Raw genomic sequence first — 21,042 nt, 5'->3', positions numbered from 1 at the left:
ACGTCATGACGACCGTCGATGACGACCGGTACGAAAGAAGACGCTTTAGAACTACAAGGCAGATTTCTTTATGAAGAACAACAACGTTCACAGTCACAGTCCTGCCTCGAGTTTCACGAGGGTTGCCAGGTCTCACAATCCACACGAAAGACCTGAAACTAGCTTCGGAAAAAGCTTGGCCGTTGGAAAAGCACAGACACATCGGAAAACATTTCTCTTTTTTTCTTTCCCTTTGATGGGAAACAGGTTCACTAGGGTCAGCATGGTGCACTCCAAATCTCCTTTCCCCTCTCGCAGGCGCGGCAGTGGAAATTCTCCGGTACATCACAGATACACTATCTGCACTTACACTTTCTCTTTGTTTGCAGAAATTGATTAGATTTAATTCCAATGAAGTGCTTTAACACGTGAACAAGCTCCAAATAAAACACCACCCACAGTCGTGCCTTTTCAAACCCGCGACCTCCATTTTTTTTTTTTTTTTTTTAAACTAGCCCGATTTGGCGTTACTACGGCGACCCTGGCAACCCTGCGAATACGAGATGTTCTCCGACACGGCACTGTGTGGCAAGGACAGATAAGGGTGCTGGAATTCCTCAGTAATATTTGCAAATGTTAAATATTTAATAAAACAGGTTCAAGGACAAACGGCACGTCGGTACGCACGTTTTGGTCGCGAGACGTGTCGGTTCATTTCGCTCAGAAGCCAAAAAAAACAAAAAAAAAACGATGGGAAGAAGGTGGAAAGGAATCGAAACCTAAAAGGACGCCAAGCGCCACTCGAGCTTATCATACACTCACAGAATCTGGCGAGGCCGGGCATGATGCCCGTCGGTCACGTTTCCTCATATAACGCGTCTCGATCAGCAGAAATACACAAACTCTTATACATGTGAATACGTCCACTCCACAAATGAATTTCATTAGAAATTATTATTATTTTTTAAATAATATACAGTATATTGCTGTTCACCGTACACGGGCCCGGGTTCTTCATACGTGGAGGTTTTCACTTAATACACGAGCGAATATTTCACTCGATGGGAAAATAAATTCTCAAATCTGGTAGCGCGACAGTAACGCTGCGCCATCACGCCATCCTGTCGTCGAGCACTATCAATAACAGCACTACACAGAGTGTTTTACACCTTATTTAACCCTTTCATGCATCGAGTCCACATACATAGAAGTGGGTTTAAAGTCTCTTTTATTGTATTTGAGGAAAATATCGCATAAGCGAGCATTACTGTACACTCATCTAAACTTATTAGTAGCTCTTGAGACTTTCTGTCGTTCTCAGAAATAAATGTTAAAAAAAAAAAAACGATTAAAAACTAGTTTTTTTGTTGGTTTTTAAACTAACGATCTTTTATTACCTCCGTGCATCGTGCGACAGTCGAATCTGGATAAAAGCCGCGGGAGGATCGAGCGTTTTCGCCTGCGACGATCACAAAACGACTGAAGCGGAACCCTGAACGGTGCGAGTAAAGAATCTGGCTGGAACATTTAAGGACGCAAGGGTCCGTTCATGTTTACGTCTAAAGGAAAACGCGTCCGCGGTTTAACGCGCCGAACGACCGTCTCACGGCTCGGTTTAATACGCGAGATGGCACTTCCTAGGTTCAAATGATTGTAGCACAGGGGCGCGTTTTCTTGGACCGAGATATCGCCGTTGCGTCCCGGAAGATCTGATACCGCGTGTATATTTTGGATCGTTCTATTCCTTCATACAGGTTTGTCCATAACTCAATTGCTCTGTTAAATTAAATCTGTGCAGCTCAACAGTAAACATCAATCGGACCGATTTCCATAGAGAATTCCAAATAGCAAATTGAGAGCATGAATAAACGAATAGAGAGCGGACACTTGCGCTACTCTTCTGCTCTTCACCTGTATACCGTACTCGTTATTTATTTATTTATTTGATAAACGGACGAGTTCCCTTTTGAGTTCCTCCCTGGTGTTGTTCCGGGAATTTTCCGCCCTGGTCACCGTTACCTCAGGCTTCCTCGTTAGCGATCCGAATCCGTATTATCCCGACAGATTTCTGTGAAGCTGCTCCGTGACGATCGCGCCTTTTGTTAAAAGTGCTAAGGAAATAAAAACGGAATTGAACGAAATAGCGTTTGCGACACATTATACCACCGATACCGAATCAATCCAGTGCAGTTCATGAGTAATGTCGGACAAAGGGCGTTTATTGAATCAGCAGAATTTCCCAGATCTCTTGCGGTGTAATTCATTTACTTAAATAAACAAACAAATAAATAAATCGACCGGTGTCTTTACGCGCTACACAAAGTCACAACGTAGTGTCGGGCTTCACTGTGATTAGCGCGACAGTCTCACGAGCGCTACTCATACCGCGTCGTGTTAACAAATCGTAACGGCTACGAAACGGAACGGGTCATAAATTCTAAACCTACACTTCGATTTCTGTAAAGCAGCTACGTGACATTTACGAACGCGTTCAGAGTTTATTCTACATATGACCTTCATAGAAAGTGTTAGCAAAAGTGTCTTTTAACAGCCTCTCGGGGGCCATCGGTGATTTCCAGTCGACACGGGAGCTTGTACTGATCTCAGATCACTCGATCCGGCGACGCTAATCCCGTCCTCGTGTGATTATAACGACGAGGACATCTGGAATATGTCATTTTGTATTCGTTACGTGACGTACGGAGAACAGGGTCCAGATCTGGGACTGCGGTGTTTTGCTTCACAGGATGATAATTAATTTAGCGACACGTACGATCTCCAGGGCCGAGCGGTTCTAGCCGGTTAAAAGCGTCGAGTGTCGAGTGCATGCTGGACTCGCTCGGCTTTCGTGCTGAAATACCAAAAAAAAAAGCCAGCGTCTATTAGGAGGAGATTAATCGGCACGTCCCGGTGTCCGCGTCCTTAAGAGCACCCTTCTATAAACAACTGCAGTCAGGCTTGTGCGCTTCCACTAAGATCAGGAGAAGCCAGTTTCTTACACTCGTCATTCTCCGGGGACGGATTCTTCGCGTCGTCGACAGCGGTTTCTTTCCGAGTCTCTTTCTGTCCGTCCAGTGAACAGTTGGACACTGCGTTGGCCACCTGGCAGAACTTCCTCAGCAGGATCTCCCTGAGGAGCAGGTAAACCCACGGGTCCAGGATCTGATTAAGCGAGGCCAGGCGGATGGCAGTGAGGAAGAAGTTGCAATCCATCTGTAAGTCCCGGCTGGCCAGGTGCGGAATCGCTGAGGGTTTGCAGTGATGAGAAGACGTGTGGTTGGAGATCATCTTCAGCATTAGGATCTGTGAAAAGAGAGCGACCGGTCAGTCAATGTGCAGCATCAGTAATAAATCAGCCATGTTTACTTCCCATCAACATCAGTAAGCAGTAACCCAGTGGGAAAGTCCTGTTTACCTGCATGAGACAATTTATTCTACATGACATGTTACACGTTTCCAGTCTCGGTCGTGGAGAACCCACTGTTCTGCAAATTTCCCTGCAGTAACGCACCCACTTCCAACTCAGGAAGAGCATTTAATGAACTGATGAGATGAATCAGGTGTGTTACGAGCAGGGAAACGCTAAAGAGTTCTCCGAGATGAGGGTTGGGAACCTGGGTTCTGAAGAATATCGCTGCTCTGAACATGTCATTTTGTCGTCGTGTTTTCCTTCCACATTTCCCGGTGAGGGTCGTGCTGGCAGCAGGCTGAGACGTTCAGTCCGGACTTCTCGATCGCAAGTTAGAGTAAGCCCTGCGACCCTGAGGAGGAACCTCATGGCATTCCAGGTGGTTGCTAGGGGGTTGCTATAGTTTATCACGTAGTAGTGTATTCCTCAGTGGTTGCTAGGTGTTCCGAGAGGTTGCTAGGCTGTTTCTCTGGTAATTCAGGTAGTGGTAAGGGTTGTGGTATTGCAGATAGTTGTAGTAGCATTCCTAGGTGGTTGCTATGATATTCCCAGAGGTTGCTAGGGTGTTGCAGTGGTATTACAGGTGGTCACTAGCGTGTTGATAGATGGTTGATATTCGGTGTTATTCCAGGTGGTGCTACTGTCTTCCTATGGAGTTATATCTGGTTGCTAGGTTACTCGGAGTCACTAAATTATGTAATCCCCGGTAGTGCTAGCGTGCTGGTAGGTGGTTGCTACAGTGTTGCTAAGCAGGTTGCTAGGGTATTAATTAATCTGACTTAATAAACTACTTAAGACAGATGTGTTCCTTTACTTAAGTATAGCAACCAGTCCTCTGACCAATCAGTGCCTCTCTCTATCTCTCACTGGGTCGCACAATTTTTATTCAAATTTAATGGCATTTCATCGACTAATTAAAGAAACGGTCATGTTTCCCGCTGGCTGAAACTCCGTGTGCGGCCGTTTGTTTTTTAGCTCCGCTTCGTTCGTGAAGCCGTGTAAGGCGCGTGTTGCGTTTTTCATTCCGTGCCTCGGCGCGTGCTGAAAACCGAAACGTTTTTACAAACGTCACGAGCTCGTCGCTCGTCCCGCAGGTGGAAACCTACAACAACGCCTTTGCCTATCGGACAAAGTTCCAAGTAGAACCTTGTTAGAACGCTAAGAACCCGTAAACGTCTAACAAACCATGAAGAACTTTAAGAGAGCGTGTATTAAAGGGGTAAATGTAGAGAACTCCAAATGATTGCTCATTACGCGGCGTTTAATACCTAGAGCCCGTCGGGTGTTTAGCATTTAGCTCGTCTTACTTGATGCACACTTTTAAGGGTTCTACTTCCTAGACAGAGAACCTTTACACCATCCCCCTGAGAGACTTTGTGAAGAACCTTTAAGGGTGTTATTTTGTTACTATAGAAACAATAACGAGCGCGTTCATATCGACCGGCGCTGCTTTCACAGAGAATGAATCAACAGCATGATTCTGACCCAGGAGAAGAGAGCAATCGATCGTTCAATCCAGTCACATGACCACGAAGGAGGCGACTAAGATGGAGAGAGGGAGGCTGACGTCTCATCCGTCTCTCTGCATGAAAAGGGCACACGGCCCTGAGCGGTGCGTGTTATGTAATCGACACGGGGTGTGATGTGAAGAGAACTAACTCTTGTGTGTAATACAGCATCACTCTTTGTAGTCAACATTTCTAGATCTTTCTACACAAAGTCCCGTCTATATCAAGCGCTGTAAAAGTGACCAGCCTGTGCTGCTAAACCAAAGTGATGGCTACCAGATGCCTGAAAATGTCAAATAGTTGATGGCAGGAGTGTAAGAACCAGCATTATCCGGGCTGGCAGCGATTCCCCAGCAACACGGACGCCTGAATCACGGAACAATGAACAGAAACTGGACGTCTGAAAGGTTATTAGAGTTTATTACGCACAAGCTCTCATTACCAGTGCACAACTCCGGAGTTCTGGCACAGACGGAGAACTTCTTTCTCCAACATCTGGAGGCGGTTATGTTTCCTCAGTGTCAGACTGAGCATTATTTACAGCTTATTTTTAAACGGTCAGGAATTTTTTTTTTTTTTTTTTTAAAGTGTTGTCCAACATTACACAGTGGTTAATAGATCATCTACAGAAACTTCAGAAACACGCGTTCAGAGAGAAAGAAGGTTAGGGGAAGTTTACATGGAGAATTTCATCTCTGATTTAAACAAACAAACAAACGAGTATTTGTTGAACCTTGCCTGTTTGCAGCTGTCCGGTTTGATGATGTAGATTTAAAGCGAAATTATTAATGCGCTTTACAACAAATGTCTATAAATTTATGTGTGAAAAAGTAATGATAATAAGCTACATAATAATAATAATAATAATAATAATAATAATAATAATAATAATAATAATTCTGCTACTAGTAATAATTTTTAAATAAAAATAAAAATAAGTATAATGATAAAGATATAATTTGTACTTATTACACAATAATAATAATAATAATAATAATAATAATAATAATACTGCTGCTACTAGTAATAATTTTTAAATAAAAATAAAAAGTGTAATGTTAAAGATACAATTTGTACTTATTACACAATAATAATAATAATAATAATAATAATAATAATAATAATAATAATAACAACAACAACAACAACAAGAATTAAACTAAAAAAAAAATCATTTTTTTTCATTATTGCATAAAATAATACTGATGTTTATTTTTTAAATTTTTAAAAAAAATTTTTAATTCTTATTATTTCCACTACTGGTACACATGAAACTTATTTTACTTTCCTGCCTACGCTCCAACTAGAACCAAAAAGGGTTTTCAGCCTGATGCCACAGGAGAACCCTTTTCAGTTGCACAAAGAACCTTTTACTCTGAAATTCTTTAAAGCACCATCTATTTCCTGGAGCTTTAAAGAGCCAAGAAATGGTTTTCCACAGCAGTGCCACGAGGAACCACGTCATCAAAAGTTCTCTAAAAAAAATCTCTTAGTTACTGCTTTAAGGAACCAAAGTAAGGTTCTTAAGAGTGATGCCAGGAGAACCTTTTCCAGTCCCACAAAGAACCTTATAGGGTTCACGTTAACCTGATAAGGGATGAAACCTTGAAGAACCGATACACTGCTCTGAATGAACCATAAAGAACTTCTTTAATCTCCAAAGAACCGTACAGCTCAACTCGAGAACCCGATACAATGCAAAACGCTTCTTGAAGAGAACAAGGTTCTTTGAAGAACCCATGGTGCTGTTAAAGAACCTTCATATATATATATATATATATATATATATATATATTGAACTATTTTGACCACGTTGGCAAAGCGCGCGCAGCCGGACAGCTCGGCTGCTCTCCAATTGCGCTTATATGCGTAATACAAAAAACACCACACACACACACACACACACACACACACACACACACACACACACACCTGTAATACACACCAGTAAAGGAGCCCAGCAGACAAGCAGCACACACATGATCCCCATGAGCTGGATGACCGTCTCGGTGGTCAGCCTCTCCCAATGCGACGCGCTGGGTTTGCCTCTGCAGCGCACCACCAGCGCGCGGATCGTCACCACGTTACAGGAGAACGTGACGAGCAGCGAGAAGATCCCGAGCGCGGCGAAGGTCACGGCGAAAAACGTGTTCCCGCTGACATTTGTGTCGCCGGTGCTGATGAAGCACCACGTACCCGGCCACTGCAGAGTGTACTTCCCGACTCCAATGATGGGCAGCAGGGCGAAGCACAGCACCAGGCACCAGATAGTGACGAGCAGGTGCTTGGTGACGGTGGTCTTCATGCTGTTGGAGTACCAGTGAGGAGCGGTGATGGCCAGAGCCCTTTCCACAGCCATGGCGCTCGCAAAAAACAGCGAGCACAAGCCGAAAGTGGTCATGCACACTCCGAAGAACGAGCACAGAGTCCCGGACGCGTCGACGCGCTCCCACTGCAGCTCCGCTCTGTACACGGAAATGACTATGGGGCTCGTGAGAAGCTGTCCAAACAGATCCGTGAGCGCGAGAGAGCCGATGCACAGCAAAAACGACTGCTTGCGTTTGTTCTCTTTACGCATGTACGCGCTGTAGACCAGTATGATGGCCAGGAAATTGCCCACCATGCCGGTCACCATCATGGTGATGGGGAACGCGACGGACACCGAGCCGCACGTCGCGCTCCCGTTGCTGTCGCTCGCGCTGGGATCAGACGCGAGTTTGGACGCGTTCGACCCCAGCATTGAGTCTGCTGAGCGGTTCGACGGTAGATCGGATTCACATTTAGACGTCATCCTGTCTGTGTGTGAACATGGTCGTGGTGAGACACACACACAGGAGCGCCGGGACGGAATGCGGGGAGAGAACGCGCGCGCGCACGCGTTTACGCGTTCGAGTGCAGAGGCGGGGCTCATGCTGTGAACATTCATAACGGTCCAGTGTGCACACGCACCAAACAGAGCTGAAGTACCATCACACACACACACACACACACACACACACACACACACACACACACCCCTCTGGAGGGAGCGCAACTCTTTGCTATACACATGCGCGAAAACACCAACACACCCATGACCCAGCAGAAAAATCATACATTTCACGTGTGAAGTTTTTCCACGTGTAAAAAAATTTTTAAAAAAAAAAAACAATTTTTTTTAAAAGAGTAAAAACCCCAAACAAACACGTGAAAGTGCATTTAAACATGCCATGCCCTGAAATTGCTCACGTGGACACGAGCAAACACGTGAGAAAAATCAAAATAAATGCGTGTGTGTGCAAGATCACGTGAAAATATATCAATCATATTAAACAATCGCATATGGAAAACAAACACATCTGTACCATCCATCCATCCATCTTCTATACCGCTTATCCTTTTCAGGGTCACGGGGGAACCTGGAGTCTATCCCAGGGAGCATGGGGGACAAGGCGGGGTACACCCTGGACAGGGCGCCGATCCATCACAGAGTACAATCACACACACACTCACACACCCATTCATACACTACGGACACTTTAGACACGCCAATCAGCCTACCATGCATGTCTTTGGACTGGAGGAGGAAACCGGAGCACCCGGAGGAAACCCCCGCAGCACGGGGAGAACACGCACACTCCACACACACAATCGAACCCCCGACCCTGGAGGCGTGAGGAGAACGTGCTAACCACTACACCACCGTGCGCCCCCACATCCGCACTACATGTGGAAACACGTATGAAACGTAGTGAGTGAAGCATCTTAAAAACCACATGTAGCTAAATTTTACACGTGAAGCTCATACTATGTTTCTGTAAGGGTCAGAAATAAAGGAACACTGTAAAAATATTTACTGTAATTGAGGAAATTTCACCTAGTAAAAGTATTATTTTGCTGTTATTGGACAAGAACATCTTGTCTGGTGTAATCTTACTGTATTTGTTTTATCTTGACAAAGCAAGATGTAACTTTACCACAGTTAAGTGTATTGTTCGGCTGTAATTTTACAAAAACAGGAAATTCTGTGAAATTTTCTGTAATTTTACGGCAGTTAAGTATCATTCGGCCATCATTTTATTTATTTAGTTATTTTTAATTACCCTATTTGGTGCAGTTTCACAGTAAGTTTACAGCATTTAAGTATTAACTTGCTGTAACTTTACAGTAAAGTATTAATCACCTGTACTGCTTAAAAAACAACTCTATTTGCTGTAATTTTACAGAAAATACTCGTGGTGTTGCTGTAATCTTTACAGTATTAAAATGTATATATTGTTGTGAAATGACGGCAGTACTTTGTATTCAGAGAATGTAACTGGAAAAAAAAAATGGACGGGGGAAAAAAAAAATCTGTAAACTTTACAGTATAAAGCTTTACGCTCTGATGTATCTGAACTGTACCAACCTTTTCCTTCCTTGAAGTCTCATGTCTTCAGAGTGCATCTTTCACCTAGGGAGTTGCACATGGTGTACCCGAGAGGACAAGCAGAAGCCGAACGTCCAATTACATACCTTATAAATTGTCTTTGAGGGTACTAATTTAGTGACAAGAGGGAATTCTGGTTACTTCTGAGAGTGAACTTATCTGGACCGAACCATTTAATCACAACGAGCTTTCCATTCCGTTAAAAAAAAAAACAAAAAAAACCCAACTCATTAAATTGGCATTTCAATTACAGCATGATGGAATAGTTGTGGTATGGATATGAATGTATCGTCTGGAGCAGATTTCAAATGGGACAAGCGCCACCTAGAGGGCAAGCTGTGATGGTGCTGCAGAACGTTTCCTTCACCCGCAGAAATCAAGGCATCACACTGAACTTTTCCATGTCGCTGGGATGGTATATTTAGTGCGCATCATTTCCCTCGAACACCTTGAATTGTTTTTAATATACACAACTGGACCACTAATCTACTCTAAATGTTAGTTCCTGTTCCTCAGTTACATTCTAGCAGCTATAAATGGTCATTCCCTCACCAGCCTCTTTATCCGCCCCCATTTTAACACTCCTCAGTCCTGAAGAATTCCTGCCTTCATATCCTCCTTGGACGTTTGTGCGTACAACTCTGGAGGGTGTGATTATGACGTACACCGATCAGCCGTAACACTGAGGGGTGAAGTGAACAACTCTGATTATATCATGACTGTGGCACCTGTCAAGGGGCGAGGTATATTAGGCACAAGGTGAACAGTCAGTTCTGGAAGTTGACGTGTTGGAAGCAGGAAAAATGGGCGAGTGCAAGGATCCGAGCGACTCTGACCAGGGCCAGATTGTGATGTCTAGACGTCTGGGTCAGAGCGTATCCAAAACGGCAGGTCTTGTGGGGTGTTCCTGGTATGAAGTGGTTAGTACCTAGCAAAAGTGGCCCAAGGAGGGAAAACTGGTGAACCAGCGACAGGGTCATGTGCTCCGAAGGCTAGCCCATCTGGTCCGATCCAATAGAAGAGCTGCCGTAGCATAAAGTGCTGAAAAAGTTCATGCTGGCTCTGATAAAGGAGTCAGAACACAGAGCATCACAGCTTGCTGTGTAGCTGCAGAGTGGTCAGTGCCCATGCTGACCCCCTGTACACTACTGAAAGCACCTACAGTGGGCACGTGACGATCAGAACTGGACCATGGAGCAGTGGAAGGTTTCCTGGTCTGAAGGATCACCCGGCCGTGTGCGTCGCTTACCTGGGGAAGACATGCCACCAGGATGCACTATGTGAAGAAGGCGAGCTGGTGGAGGGAGCGTGATGCTCTGCGCAGTGTTCTGTCCTGGCATTTACGTGGACGTTACTTTGACACGTCCCACCTACCTAAACACTGTCGCAGACCAAGTACACACCTCCATGGTAACAGTATCCGCTAATAGCAGCGGCCTCTTCCGGCAGGATAACGCTCCCAGACACACTGCAAAAATAGTTCAGGAACGGTTTGAGGAACATGACGGAGTTCAAGGTGTCGACCCGGCCTCCGAATTCCCCAGATCTCAATCCGACGGAGCGTCTGTGGGACGTGCCGTTCAAACGAGTCCGATCCACGGACGCCCCACCTCGACGATCTGCCATCAGCGTCCTTCAGGGGTCTTGTGGAGTCCATGCCTTGACGGGTCAGAGCTGTTTCGGCAGCACGAGGGGGAACTACACGATATAAGGCTGGTAGTTTTAGTGTACTCGTCGAACGAGTACCCGTAGCACTGTGGTATTCACTTTAGGCAACCAAAAGACTCGATGCAAAAGAAAATCAGAACACAGGGGTAAGTTTAACAGGTTTTTATTCACGCTGATCACTAACGCATCGTAAACTACGCTCTATAAGTGTTACGCGACGTGACGTGTCCGAATTACTGTTACGTTTCGAACGGACGTCCTTAACGTTCTGCTTTGTGAACAAATCGTGACTTTTTTTTCCCTCGCTATCCTATACCAATCAGGACTTCAGCCAAAAAACAAACAAAAAAAAAAACCAACAATAAAAAATTTAAGTTTTCAGTGATTAGCTAAAATAAAAAAAACCAAACAAAAATCCTCCAAGTTGATCAATCTGGCTATGACTTTCCCCCAACAAAAAGAAAAGCATACTTACCTTCACCTTACACTAGACGAAAATAACGATGGATGAAACAATTTACCAGTTCGTTTAATTACCTACAGGTCTCAAACTTGAATTTGGAAAAGAAAGAAAGAAATTTTTTTTAAAAAAAAATCAGCGTCAGCTAATAATTCATGACAATTCTACATGAAGCTCCTAGTATTTTCTGTAGCACTACTGAATTGTCGTCGTTAGAAGTTTCGGATAGTTCACACGGTCAGAAAGGCAGATTTTGGTTACCAAAAAAAAAAAAAAAAAAAAAAAAAAAAAAAAAAACAGAAAAAGACTGAACATTGGAGTACTGCATCTTTCTCATTTTAAAACAGCACAGTTAGATTTTTTTTTTTCTCCTCCCCAAAGACAACATGCAGTTTTAGAAAGATTTCCTCTTCCCCCAATTTGTGCGTTTGAGAATTTTATTATTCATTTCTTTTGTGAGCCGGAGCCAGAACGAGACGATCCGGATGAGCCACGCCCCCTAGAGTTACAGAGAGAGACAAAAAGAGAAAGAGAGAGCACAGGTAACTTAGCGTTGGGTCGTATTAGGACGAAGAGAAATAAAAATCATCAAGAAGAGAAGTACAAACACCAACGGCAGACCCGCCAACCGGGAGGAGAAAGAACAGACTTTTAGTTCTTGTTATTTTAATCTACAGTGGTGCTTGAAAGTTTGTGAACCCTTTAGAATTTCCCATATTTGTGCGTAAACATGACCTCAACCATCATCATACTGCTACCCAAGTCCTAAACGTAGACAAAGAGAACGGAATTCAACATACGATAAATATATTACACTTGCGTTGTGTGATACACGGATATAATGTTAATGTTCGCGAGTCCACCATCGGGAGAACACGGAACAACGATGGTGTGCACGGCAGAGTTGCAAGGAGAAAGCCTCTGCTCCCCGTAAACAACATCGATGCCCTTCTGAAGTTCACTAAAGATCACGTGGACGAGCCAGAAGGCTAACGGGGAAATGTCTTATGGACAGACGAGTCCAAAATGGGAGCTTTTGGTTTAAATGAGAAGCGTCATGTTTGGAGAAAGGAAAAACGCTACATTCCAGCATAAGAACCTGATCCCGTCTGTGAAACACGGTGGTGGTAGTATCACTGTCTGGGTCCGTTTTGCTCCATCTGGGCCTGGAAGACTCGTTGTCATTTTCAGTCATATCTATGCAGATATATAGAAAGTTCTGAAGGGTTCGCAAACTTTCAAGCACCACCAACGTTAGCTAAGGCGAACATACGCGGATAGATTTTATTTTACGTCAACGACACAAGATATATTCCGTTTACCGTTACGGAAATCGAGGAACGCAGGACCAACAATCGAGACGAGACAGGCTAAATGGGGCGGGGCTTCCCCGGGGTGTTTGTTAATATCAGAGAGTTCAAAGCTTCTACCCAACTGTCAATCGTTCCAGATTCATACACCGAATGGATCATCTCTCCCCTTTTTTTTTTTAAAAAGGAAGCGAACGCAGACGGAGGTTGGCGGGTCTGCAACATCTCCCACAGGAAAGCGGAAATCATACACCAGTGATATAATAAAATGTAAAAAGGAAGCCAATAGGCCATTTTGTTACACCACATAAACCCAAACCTTTCGGACGACTGGGAGCGAGAGCGTCTTTTTTTGCGTCCGCCAGAGGAGGATCTGGAGCGACTTCTCTTCTGGCCTCTCTCAGGGGACGGCGAGGACGAGCGAGACCTCTTTCTCGAGGACGCGGAGCCTTTCCCAGAGCGGGAGCTGGATCTTTTAAAGAGGATATAGCAGGCGTTTTTCCATCAGTGACGCGAACACGACAAAGCTTCAACAACAACATTACACAACCGACATGCTGCCTTCTGCTTCTGGATAAAATCTAAAATAAAATAAATAAATAAATAAATAAAAAAAGTCTCTCTCTATTGCTGTTTGAAATAACACAAGCAAACAACAAAAAAAAAGAAGGCCTGTTTAAACTGAAATTTTAGCTGCTAATATCGTTCTTTTGGTAAAATTAACAGAATTGAATTAAAAACAAAACGAAACAAAAAAAAGAAACAAAACGTGCTGCTTCTGCTGAGTCCGAAGTGGTTCTTGTAACCACTGCGAGTTCGCATACACTCTCTCCCATGGAGAGCGCATGTCACCTCATTCACCTTGAGCGAGACCTCGAGCGAGAGCGTGATCTGGAACCGGACGAGCTCCTGGACCGGGATCTGCAACACAGAGCGACATGTTTCCAATTTCCCCGAACAAAGTGGAAAAGAAAAGAAAAGAAAAAAGAAAAAAAAGGAAAAACATACGATGATAAAACAATATAACACTGATATCAGGATAAATTCGGTTACGCTTCAATACTGTGTAATTACATTTCTAACATCACGTAGTGAACCCAGTTATAACGGCGGCATAGCGTGGAAATAAAACGGATATTAGAAACCCATACTTTTCATTTCCGAGCCAACGTCGCCTCGCGCTGATCTCGGTGAGATACGACTCCTGTATGAGCTACGTACGAGTACTGATCATGACTCGCATCAGGCGTTATGATACGCAGCAGGACATTGGACTGCAAGTTATAACGCCCGACTCGAGTGTTATTACAAACCGACCGTATACAACGCGCTTATGAACAGATATAACAACGTGTAACGTCTTCCGACTTCATGTAGTCACGTACCATGTGCACAAACCTCATAACGTGCCGCTCCTGAAACTAGAACTGCTTACGAGTGTTTATACAGACTTGTGACGTGTGTTAATTACTTACGAGGATAAATCCCAAATTTCTCCATCTGGAGATTAATAAAGTAGTATTTTATATCTCATCTTAGATCCAGACTTGTGTGAGGGGTTATAACGCTCACATAACCAAGCAACACGTGTCTTGTCGTTTCTCATTCTGATTATCTAGGACGTTCCGAACATGAAGAAAAAAAAAAAAGAAGACAATTTTAGTTTTATAATCAGAAGCTGACGTGCGTCAAGGGCGGTTTCTACGGTAACCTCGGCGAGTTGGTTAAATGGCTTATCTCGGTCATTACCGTTTGCCCGCTTAGCTTTCAGCAGTGTTTACGCTCTCATTAACCTCGGACGGTTCCACACCAGAGCAGATAAACCTCGCCGACACGCCGTGAACGTACGCACGTGAAAAAGTGCCTTGCGCTTCCACGACAAAATGAGAACACACAGTAGGTTAAAAAAGAAAACAAAAAAAAAAAAAAACAGGTTTGAATAAAGATGTTAAGCTGATACTGACATTTTGTCTGGCGTTACCCTTGACCTGTACCCTTTTACCTGGACCTGGACCGAGAGCGGGAGCTCGAGCTGGAGGAGCGAGAGGACGAGCGAGAAGAACCCGAGCCGCTGCCTTTCTTCTCCGACGGCTTCAACTCGTCACTCGCGTCCAGTTCGTACTTGGACAAATCGGCCTCATCTTCATCGTCGTCGTCGTCGTCGTCGTCGTCATCGTCGTCGTCGTCGTCGTCCTAACGGAAATCAGAAACGTTACCGACACGTAATGATAACGTTAAAACGTTCGTTTTAAATAATAAAGTCAGACTCTTACATCAAGTTTGTATTTTGAAAGATCTCCATCTTCTTCCTCCTCCTCTTCCTCCTCCTCATTGCCCCCGACCTCGTCTTTCTTTTCCGGTTCTCCCTTTGTCTCGCCGTCTTTCTTGTTTTTCCCTCGAAACTTCTTTTTTATGCGGCCAAACTGAAACGAAACCCCAACACCGCGCGGCGATTAAACCCAAACCGGCTTCATTTAAACGCCCGTCTTTTCCCTCTTCCCCATTTTACTTCCGTCGTTACTTTATCCTAATCGCTTATTTATGTTTACAATTTTAAGACTTACTTTATCCTTAGCACTTCTAGTACATTTTTATAAGTGACCTGCATTTTAACGTATGAACGACGTTCGAGAAATAAAGTTATAAGTAGTAAAACGTATCCACCTCATCATACTCGCCATCGGACTCTTCTCTCTCGTTGTAAACCAGATTCTCTCTCTCGTTAAAACCTCCACCGTATCCTATTTAAATAAATAAATAAATAAATAAATAAACAAACAAACAAATAAATAAATAAAACCCCGCACACATAGCGATTAGACCCAATGTTTAATAATAAGGTGAGTATCTGAGGTGTGTGATGTTACCTGTTCTTTCCTCGAGCTTGGCGTATTTGGGGGTGTTACACATGTTACACTCTGATCTTCTGGCCCAGTTCACGTTTCCACATCTGCACCGTGAAAACAAAGAGTGCTTGTTATTATTAGAGTTATACACAATACAGCCAACAACCCAGTGTGCTATTAAATCAGGCCGTGTTTCATAACACGTCTCCTGTGGTGGAAAAGCTACTAAACACACCGATATCTAGAACCACGCACAGACACTAGCTCACTAGGTCAAAATACAGCATGAACACATTTCTTCATCGTTACCCTGATCTACGTTAGCTACTGTAGTGGAGTACGAGTCTGTAGCAGCTTCTCGTTACAGTGTCTTCCTCTGTTTAATCGGTTCAAAGCTGTTTGAGACAGCTCTGGAAACAAGGGTGCGAGAGTAAATAAGAGTGTAAGGGTGCAAGTGGGTAAGGGTGTAAGGAGGTAAGGGTGCAAGAGCAAGAAAGAATGTAAGGGTGCAAGAGGCTAAGAGCAAGAATGTAAGGTTGAAAGGGGCTAAGAGAAAGAATGTAAGGTTGAAAGGGGCTAAGAGAAAGAATGTAAGGGTGAAAGGGGCTAAGAGGAAGAATGTAAGGGTGAAAGGGGTAAGGGTGCAAGGGGCTAAGAGTAAGAAAGAATGTAAGGGTACAAGTGGGTAAGAGAAAGAATGTAAGGGTGAAAGGGGCTGAAGGAAAGAATGTAAGGGTGAAAGGGGCTAAGAGAAAGAATGTAAGGGTGAAAGGGGCTAAGAGAAAGAATGTAAGGGTGAAAGGGGCTAAGAGAAAGAATGTAAGGGTGAAAGGGGTTAAGAGAAAGAATGTAAGGGTGAAAGGGGCTAAGAGAAAGAATGTAAGGGTGAAAGGGGCTGAAGGAAAGAATGTAAGGGTGAAAGGGGCTAAGAGAAAGAATGTAAGGGTGAAAGGGGCTAAGAGGAAGAATGTAAGGGTGAAAGGGGTAAGGGTGCAAGGGGCTAAGAGTAAGAAAGAATGTAAGGGTACAAGTGGGTAAGAGAAAGAATGTAAGGGTGAAAGGGGCTGAAGGAAAGAATGTAAGGGTGAAAGGGGCTAAGAGAAAGAATGTAAGGGTGAAAGGGGCTAAGAGAAAGAATGTAAGGGTGAAAGGGGCTAAGAGAAAGAATGTAAGGGTGAAAGGGGTAAGGGTGCAAGGGGCTAAGTGTAAGAAAGAATGCAAGGGTACAAGTGGGTAGGAGAAAGAATGTAAGGGTGGAAAGGGGTAAGAGAAAGAATGTAAGGGAGCAAGGGGCTAAGAGTAAGAAAGAATGTAAGGGTGCAAGGGGCCAATAGAAAGAATGCAAGGGTGCAAGGGGCCAATAAATAATGTAAGGGAGTAAGGGGGTAAGAGTAAGAAAGAATGTAAGGGTCCAAGGGGATAAGGGTGCAAGGGACTAAGAGAAAGAATGTAAGGGAGCAAGTGGGTAAGAGTAAGAAAGAATGTAAGGGAGCAATGGTGTAAGTGTGTAACTGTGTGTACGAATGTGTGTGTAAGTGTGTGTTTGAGTGTTCATGTGAGAAAGCTCACGTTTTGCACTGCCAGTCGTTGGCGCTGAAGAGTCCCCTGCTCTTCTCAGCCAGAGTCTTCCCGATCTCTGTTCCCCCTGCCTTCATCAGCTTTGCTTCAGTCGTTTTCTCTGTTCAAACAAACACTCACTCGTTTATTATCGTAAAGGTAAACAGCGCAGCTGTGTATGTTTGACAACGCTCTGTTTATACACCATGTGTCTCGCAGCGAGCACACATCATCACTTACCCCTTCCACATCGGTTACAGCTCGTTCTTCTGGCAAAGTTCACATTTCCACATCTTTGAACACAAGAACAAGGGAGTGATTATCAGGGAAAGATATTTAAGTCCTATCTGGACCGGATTAGTTTTCCAGATGTGCCAGTTCTGTAATATTGGATGTCTTGGATACATGCTCATGAAACTGAAGAGAAAAAAAAATCTGTAGTCCAAATACTTTAAAATGCAAGAAACTACTTGTATATAATCCATATTTTATAGCTTTGACCTTCTCACGATCAATATTGCGTTTGTATCCAACATTTCCCCCACCTAAATACTAATAAACAAATCAGTGAGTCAAATAGCGGAGTCAATAGGAAACCGAACCACACGAATCGACTCAGTAAAGAGAATCATTTTGCATACAACCCCGAGTCAAGACACAAAAGAAGGCCGTGCTTTTAATAAAGGTGACTTTGTCCTGGAGAAATATCGATCTGCTTAAACTCATGTCCGTCTTAAATGTAATAAAGTGTTAATATTTTTATTTTTTAAAAAAGGAGATTTGCTTTTTTGAACATCAGAAGCGGTAACGTTAGCTTGCAAGGGTTAGCATGCAAACTGTCACAATAGACATTTAATTAGCCAGCAATACTGCTACTAGAATATTAAAAACCACACGCGTATATAAAGTTATTCGATTTAAAAGTTTTCTCAATGAGCCGTGTGTTATTTAAATGAGTATTTAATGTATATACGTGTAAAGCAAAGCAGGCCAAGTTACACACAACGTCACCTAGCTATTTAGCATTGCTAAATTTCCAAGGAAGCGTCCTAACAGCTTTTTTTTCAAACTGCACAAATATGACACATTCAATCCAAACACCTTATAACAAATACTAAATATACGTTTTACTCACTTTTTATCTGGACAAATCCAGTCTCCGTCGCTCACCCGAAAACTCTTTCCAGACATTTTGGTGTCTCCAAAGTGGCCGCTTGCGGGATCTTACAGGAAAGAGAAGTGCGCCTGAGTATTAATATTACTTTAATGTAGTTTCTTATTTTGTGACATTCAAATATATGCTTTTTGCTTATTTATTTATTTATTTATTTATTTTTTAAATCCGCATTGTTAATCTATGTCAATGTATAACAACATTCATTAGTAGGTTTTAGATTGCGTAGTTTCAACTTGACGGTTTTATAGACGTGTTTTAGACAGGCGACTGACCTGGACACCTCACGTAGGAGAGGAACACGTCGCAAGAAGGACCTTAACTGGGCGTGGTTAAAATGTAGGGGCGGGGTTCTGGACAGCCGCCACAGAAATGTGTGCTGTGAGTCAGATCAGCTCATTTGTAAGAGTCGACTCTTTCGAGTCCCAAACCGTGCATTGATATATATCTAAACCGAACAAAATTTGCGATTTTTAATTTTTTTTTTTTTACTAGTAATGCTTCTTCTTTGCCAAAATAAGGCTAAACTTGTTCCATGGAATCTTACTTTACCCTCTAATTAACAAAATAATTAATAAAATATTTTTAAATGAGCTGAGTCAAATACATGACTTACTATTCCTGCTAACGAACAACTCAGATGTTGAAAAGAGTTTTACACGGAATAATTTGGATTAAATTGCACCACGGGAGTAACAACATTGCCTACATAAAGAGAAGAAGAAGAAAAAAAAGAAGAAGAGGAAAAGGCTCATATATGAGAGTCGGTTCTGAACGTTCACTCAAAAGAACCGACTCGTTCGTGAACGACACACAATGAGTCTGGTACAGAATCTAGAAACTGTGCACTTCGCTTCTCTGTGACTCAATTAAAAGTCTCTACAAGTCTTTGTTACTATAGAAACAATAACCTATTAGAACGAGCACATTAATATAAACCTGTGATTTGCATCTACACTATTGTCAGAGGCTTCTGGCCAATCAGCATCCAGAATTCAATAGCGCTGTGGTGTAACAGACTTTATAGTTTTATTTGTTCATTTTTATATTCTGAAATGATACAAATCTAAGGAGCTTGTTTGTTTTCCTCTGATTATTCTTAATTTCATGATTTTGCAATTTGTAATGATTTTAATGCACATCTTCAGGAGCAGGAGTCTACACTGTCGTCTATGTACAGATGCAGAGATCAGAAGCACAGATCAGATGATCTGAAAAAGTGGATATACTGCCATCTCCTGGGGAGATGTCTCATGGTGTAGAGTAAAGAAAGATTCATGACCTCTGAAACAAAGCTATTTTTTGGGGGGACGGGACGCTTGAACACAGTGTGAGTTACACTGTACGATTGGTTTACTGTCGCATCTGGACCTTTCCAAAATGGTGGACGTTTTTTGACATACAGTGCCCTCCACTAATATTGACACTCTTGGTAAAATTATTGGCACCCCTATGAATTCATATGAGAAAAATATATTTGAAGTATTTTGATATTTTATGATATTTTATTTTTTTTTGTACACCTGGGTGACTAAGAACAGGAAATTTAATCATGACAAAAAATCTCCAAGGATCACAGCTGGAGAACTGCAGAAGTTAGTTGCGTCTTGGGGTCAGAAAGTCTCCAAAACTACAATCTGAAGTCACCGACATCACCACGAGCTGTTTGGAAGGGTTTCGAGAAAAAAGCCTCTACTCTCATCCAAAAACAAACTGGAGCGTCTTCAGTGTGCAGACACTACTGGAACTTCAAATGGGATCGGGTTCTACGGTCAGATGAAACCAGAATAGAGCTTTTTGGTAATGAACACAGAGGTGGTTTTGGAGCACACAGAGAGGTAGCCGTATGGAAAAGTCCCTCATGCCCACGGTTAAATATGGAGGTGGATCTTTAATGTTTTGGGCTGTTTTTCTGCCAGAGGACCTGGACATTTCGTTAGGATACATGGCATCATGGACTCCATCAAATATCAACAGATATTAAATGAAAACCTGACTGCCTCTGCCAGAAAGCTTCAAATGGGCCGTGGTTGGATCTTCCAGCAGGACAATGATCCAAAACATCATCAAAATCAACACAGAAATGGTTTACTGACCACAAAATCACGGTCCTGCCATGAGCATCCCAGTCCCCTGACCTGAACCCCATAGAGAACCTGTGTGGTGAACTGAAGAGGAGAGTCCACCAGCGTGGACCTGAAATGTGAAGGATCTGGAGAGGTTCTGTACGGAGGAACGCTCTCAGATCCCTCGCCATGTATTCTCCAACCTCATCAGGCGTTATAGGAGAAGACTCAGAGCTGTTATCTCGGCAAAGGGAGCTAGCACAAAGCATTGACTAAAAGGGTGCCGATAATTCTTGCACACCTATATTTAACAAAGATTTGTTTTGGATAAACCTGTGTTGTGTTTGCAATTGTTTTATATCCATGTATTCATGTAGCAGAGTATTTTTGTGATTTTTTTTTTTTTTTATCAAAAGATTAAACAATGAAGACAATTTTTCACAAGGGTGCCAATATTAGTGGAGGGCACTGTATTGTTTCTACTGTAGCTAACGGCTATGTTATCAACTAAAGGACGAGGCACGGGTATACTGAGGGAAGTTTTCTGCCGAGTTCATAGCCCTCTCGAGTTATACAGAGTTAAATGTCACCTACCAGCCAATCAGAAATTAGAATGGGTTGTTTCCGGGTAAATTTCGTGATCCGACTGCAAGCACG

At 43.1% G+C, this 21,042-nt stretch overlaps 2 protein-coding genes across 5 annotated transcripts in view; both read right to left on the bottom strand.

Annotated features, from left to right (window-relative positions):
• ptger3 (prostaglandin E receptor 3 (subtype EP3)) overlaps positions 1–7,878 on the bottom strand; it is a 10,368-nt gene extending 2,490 nt beyond the window's left edge. Inside the window, exons 1-2 of one of the 2 annotated variants that reach the window (XM_017480420.3) lie at positions 6,842–7,872; positions 1–3,282 (exon numbers count right to left, since the gene is read on the bottom strand). The exon at positions 1–3,282 is cut by the window's left edge and continues 2,490 nt beyond it. In XM_017480420.3, the coding sequence (XP_017335909.2) occupies positions 2,932–3,282; positions 6,842–7,822 (1,332 nt within the window). In that variant the 5' untranslated portion in view covers positions 7,823–7,872 and the 3' untranslated portion in view covers positions 1–2,931. Of the gene's footprint in view, positions 3,283–6,828 lie in introns of both variants that reach the window. The other variant, XM_017480421.3, reaches the window with a different exon arrangement.
• Positions 7,879–11,562: 3,684 nt separating this feature from the next.
• Positions 11,563–18,537, bottom strand: zranb2 (zinc finger, RAN-binding domain containing 2). 3 transcript variants are annotated; one of them, XM_017480172.3, is made up of 10 exons: positions 18,281–18,449; positions 17,386–17,438; positions 17,158–17,266; positions 15,610–15,692; positions 15,407–15,483; positions 15,016–15,165; positions 14,745–14,935; positions 13,604–13,663; positions 13,062–13,214; positions 11,563–11,931 (listed from the first exon to the last, which is right to left on the bottom strand). In XM_017480172.3, exons 1-10 carry the CDS (start codon positions 18,334–18,336, stop codon positions 11,877–11,879), a joined length of 987 nt encoding a protein of 328 aa, XP_017335661.1. In that variant the 5' UTR covers positions 18,337–18,449; the 3' UTR covers positions 11,563–11,876. The 3 variants fall into 3 exon arrangements, with proteins under 3 accessions (XP_017335661.1, XP_053539558.1, XP_053539557.1); XM_053683583.1 differs by having other exon boundaries at positions 11,563–13,214; positions 14,745–14,929; positions 18,281–18,537; XM_053683582.1 differs by having other exon boundaries at positions 11,563–13,214; positions 18,281–18,468.
• Positions 18,538–21,042: the final 2,505 nt, after the last annotated feature.

The sequence above is a fragment of the Ictalurus punctatus genome, chromosome 11, assembly GCF_001660625.3.
Source record: "Ictalurus punctatus breed USDA103 chromosome 11, Coco_2.0, whole genome shotgun sequence".
NCBI classification, from domain to species: Eukaryota; Metazoa; Chordata; class Actinopteri; order Siluriformes; family Ictaluridae; genus Ictalurus; species Ictalurus punctatus.
The sequence above is the reverse complement of the archived record's forward strand: the minus strand, read 5'-3'. Positions and strand labels throughout refer to the sequence as shown.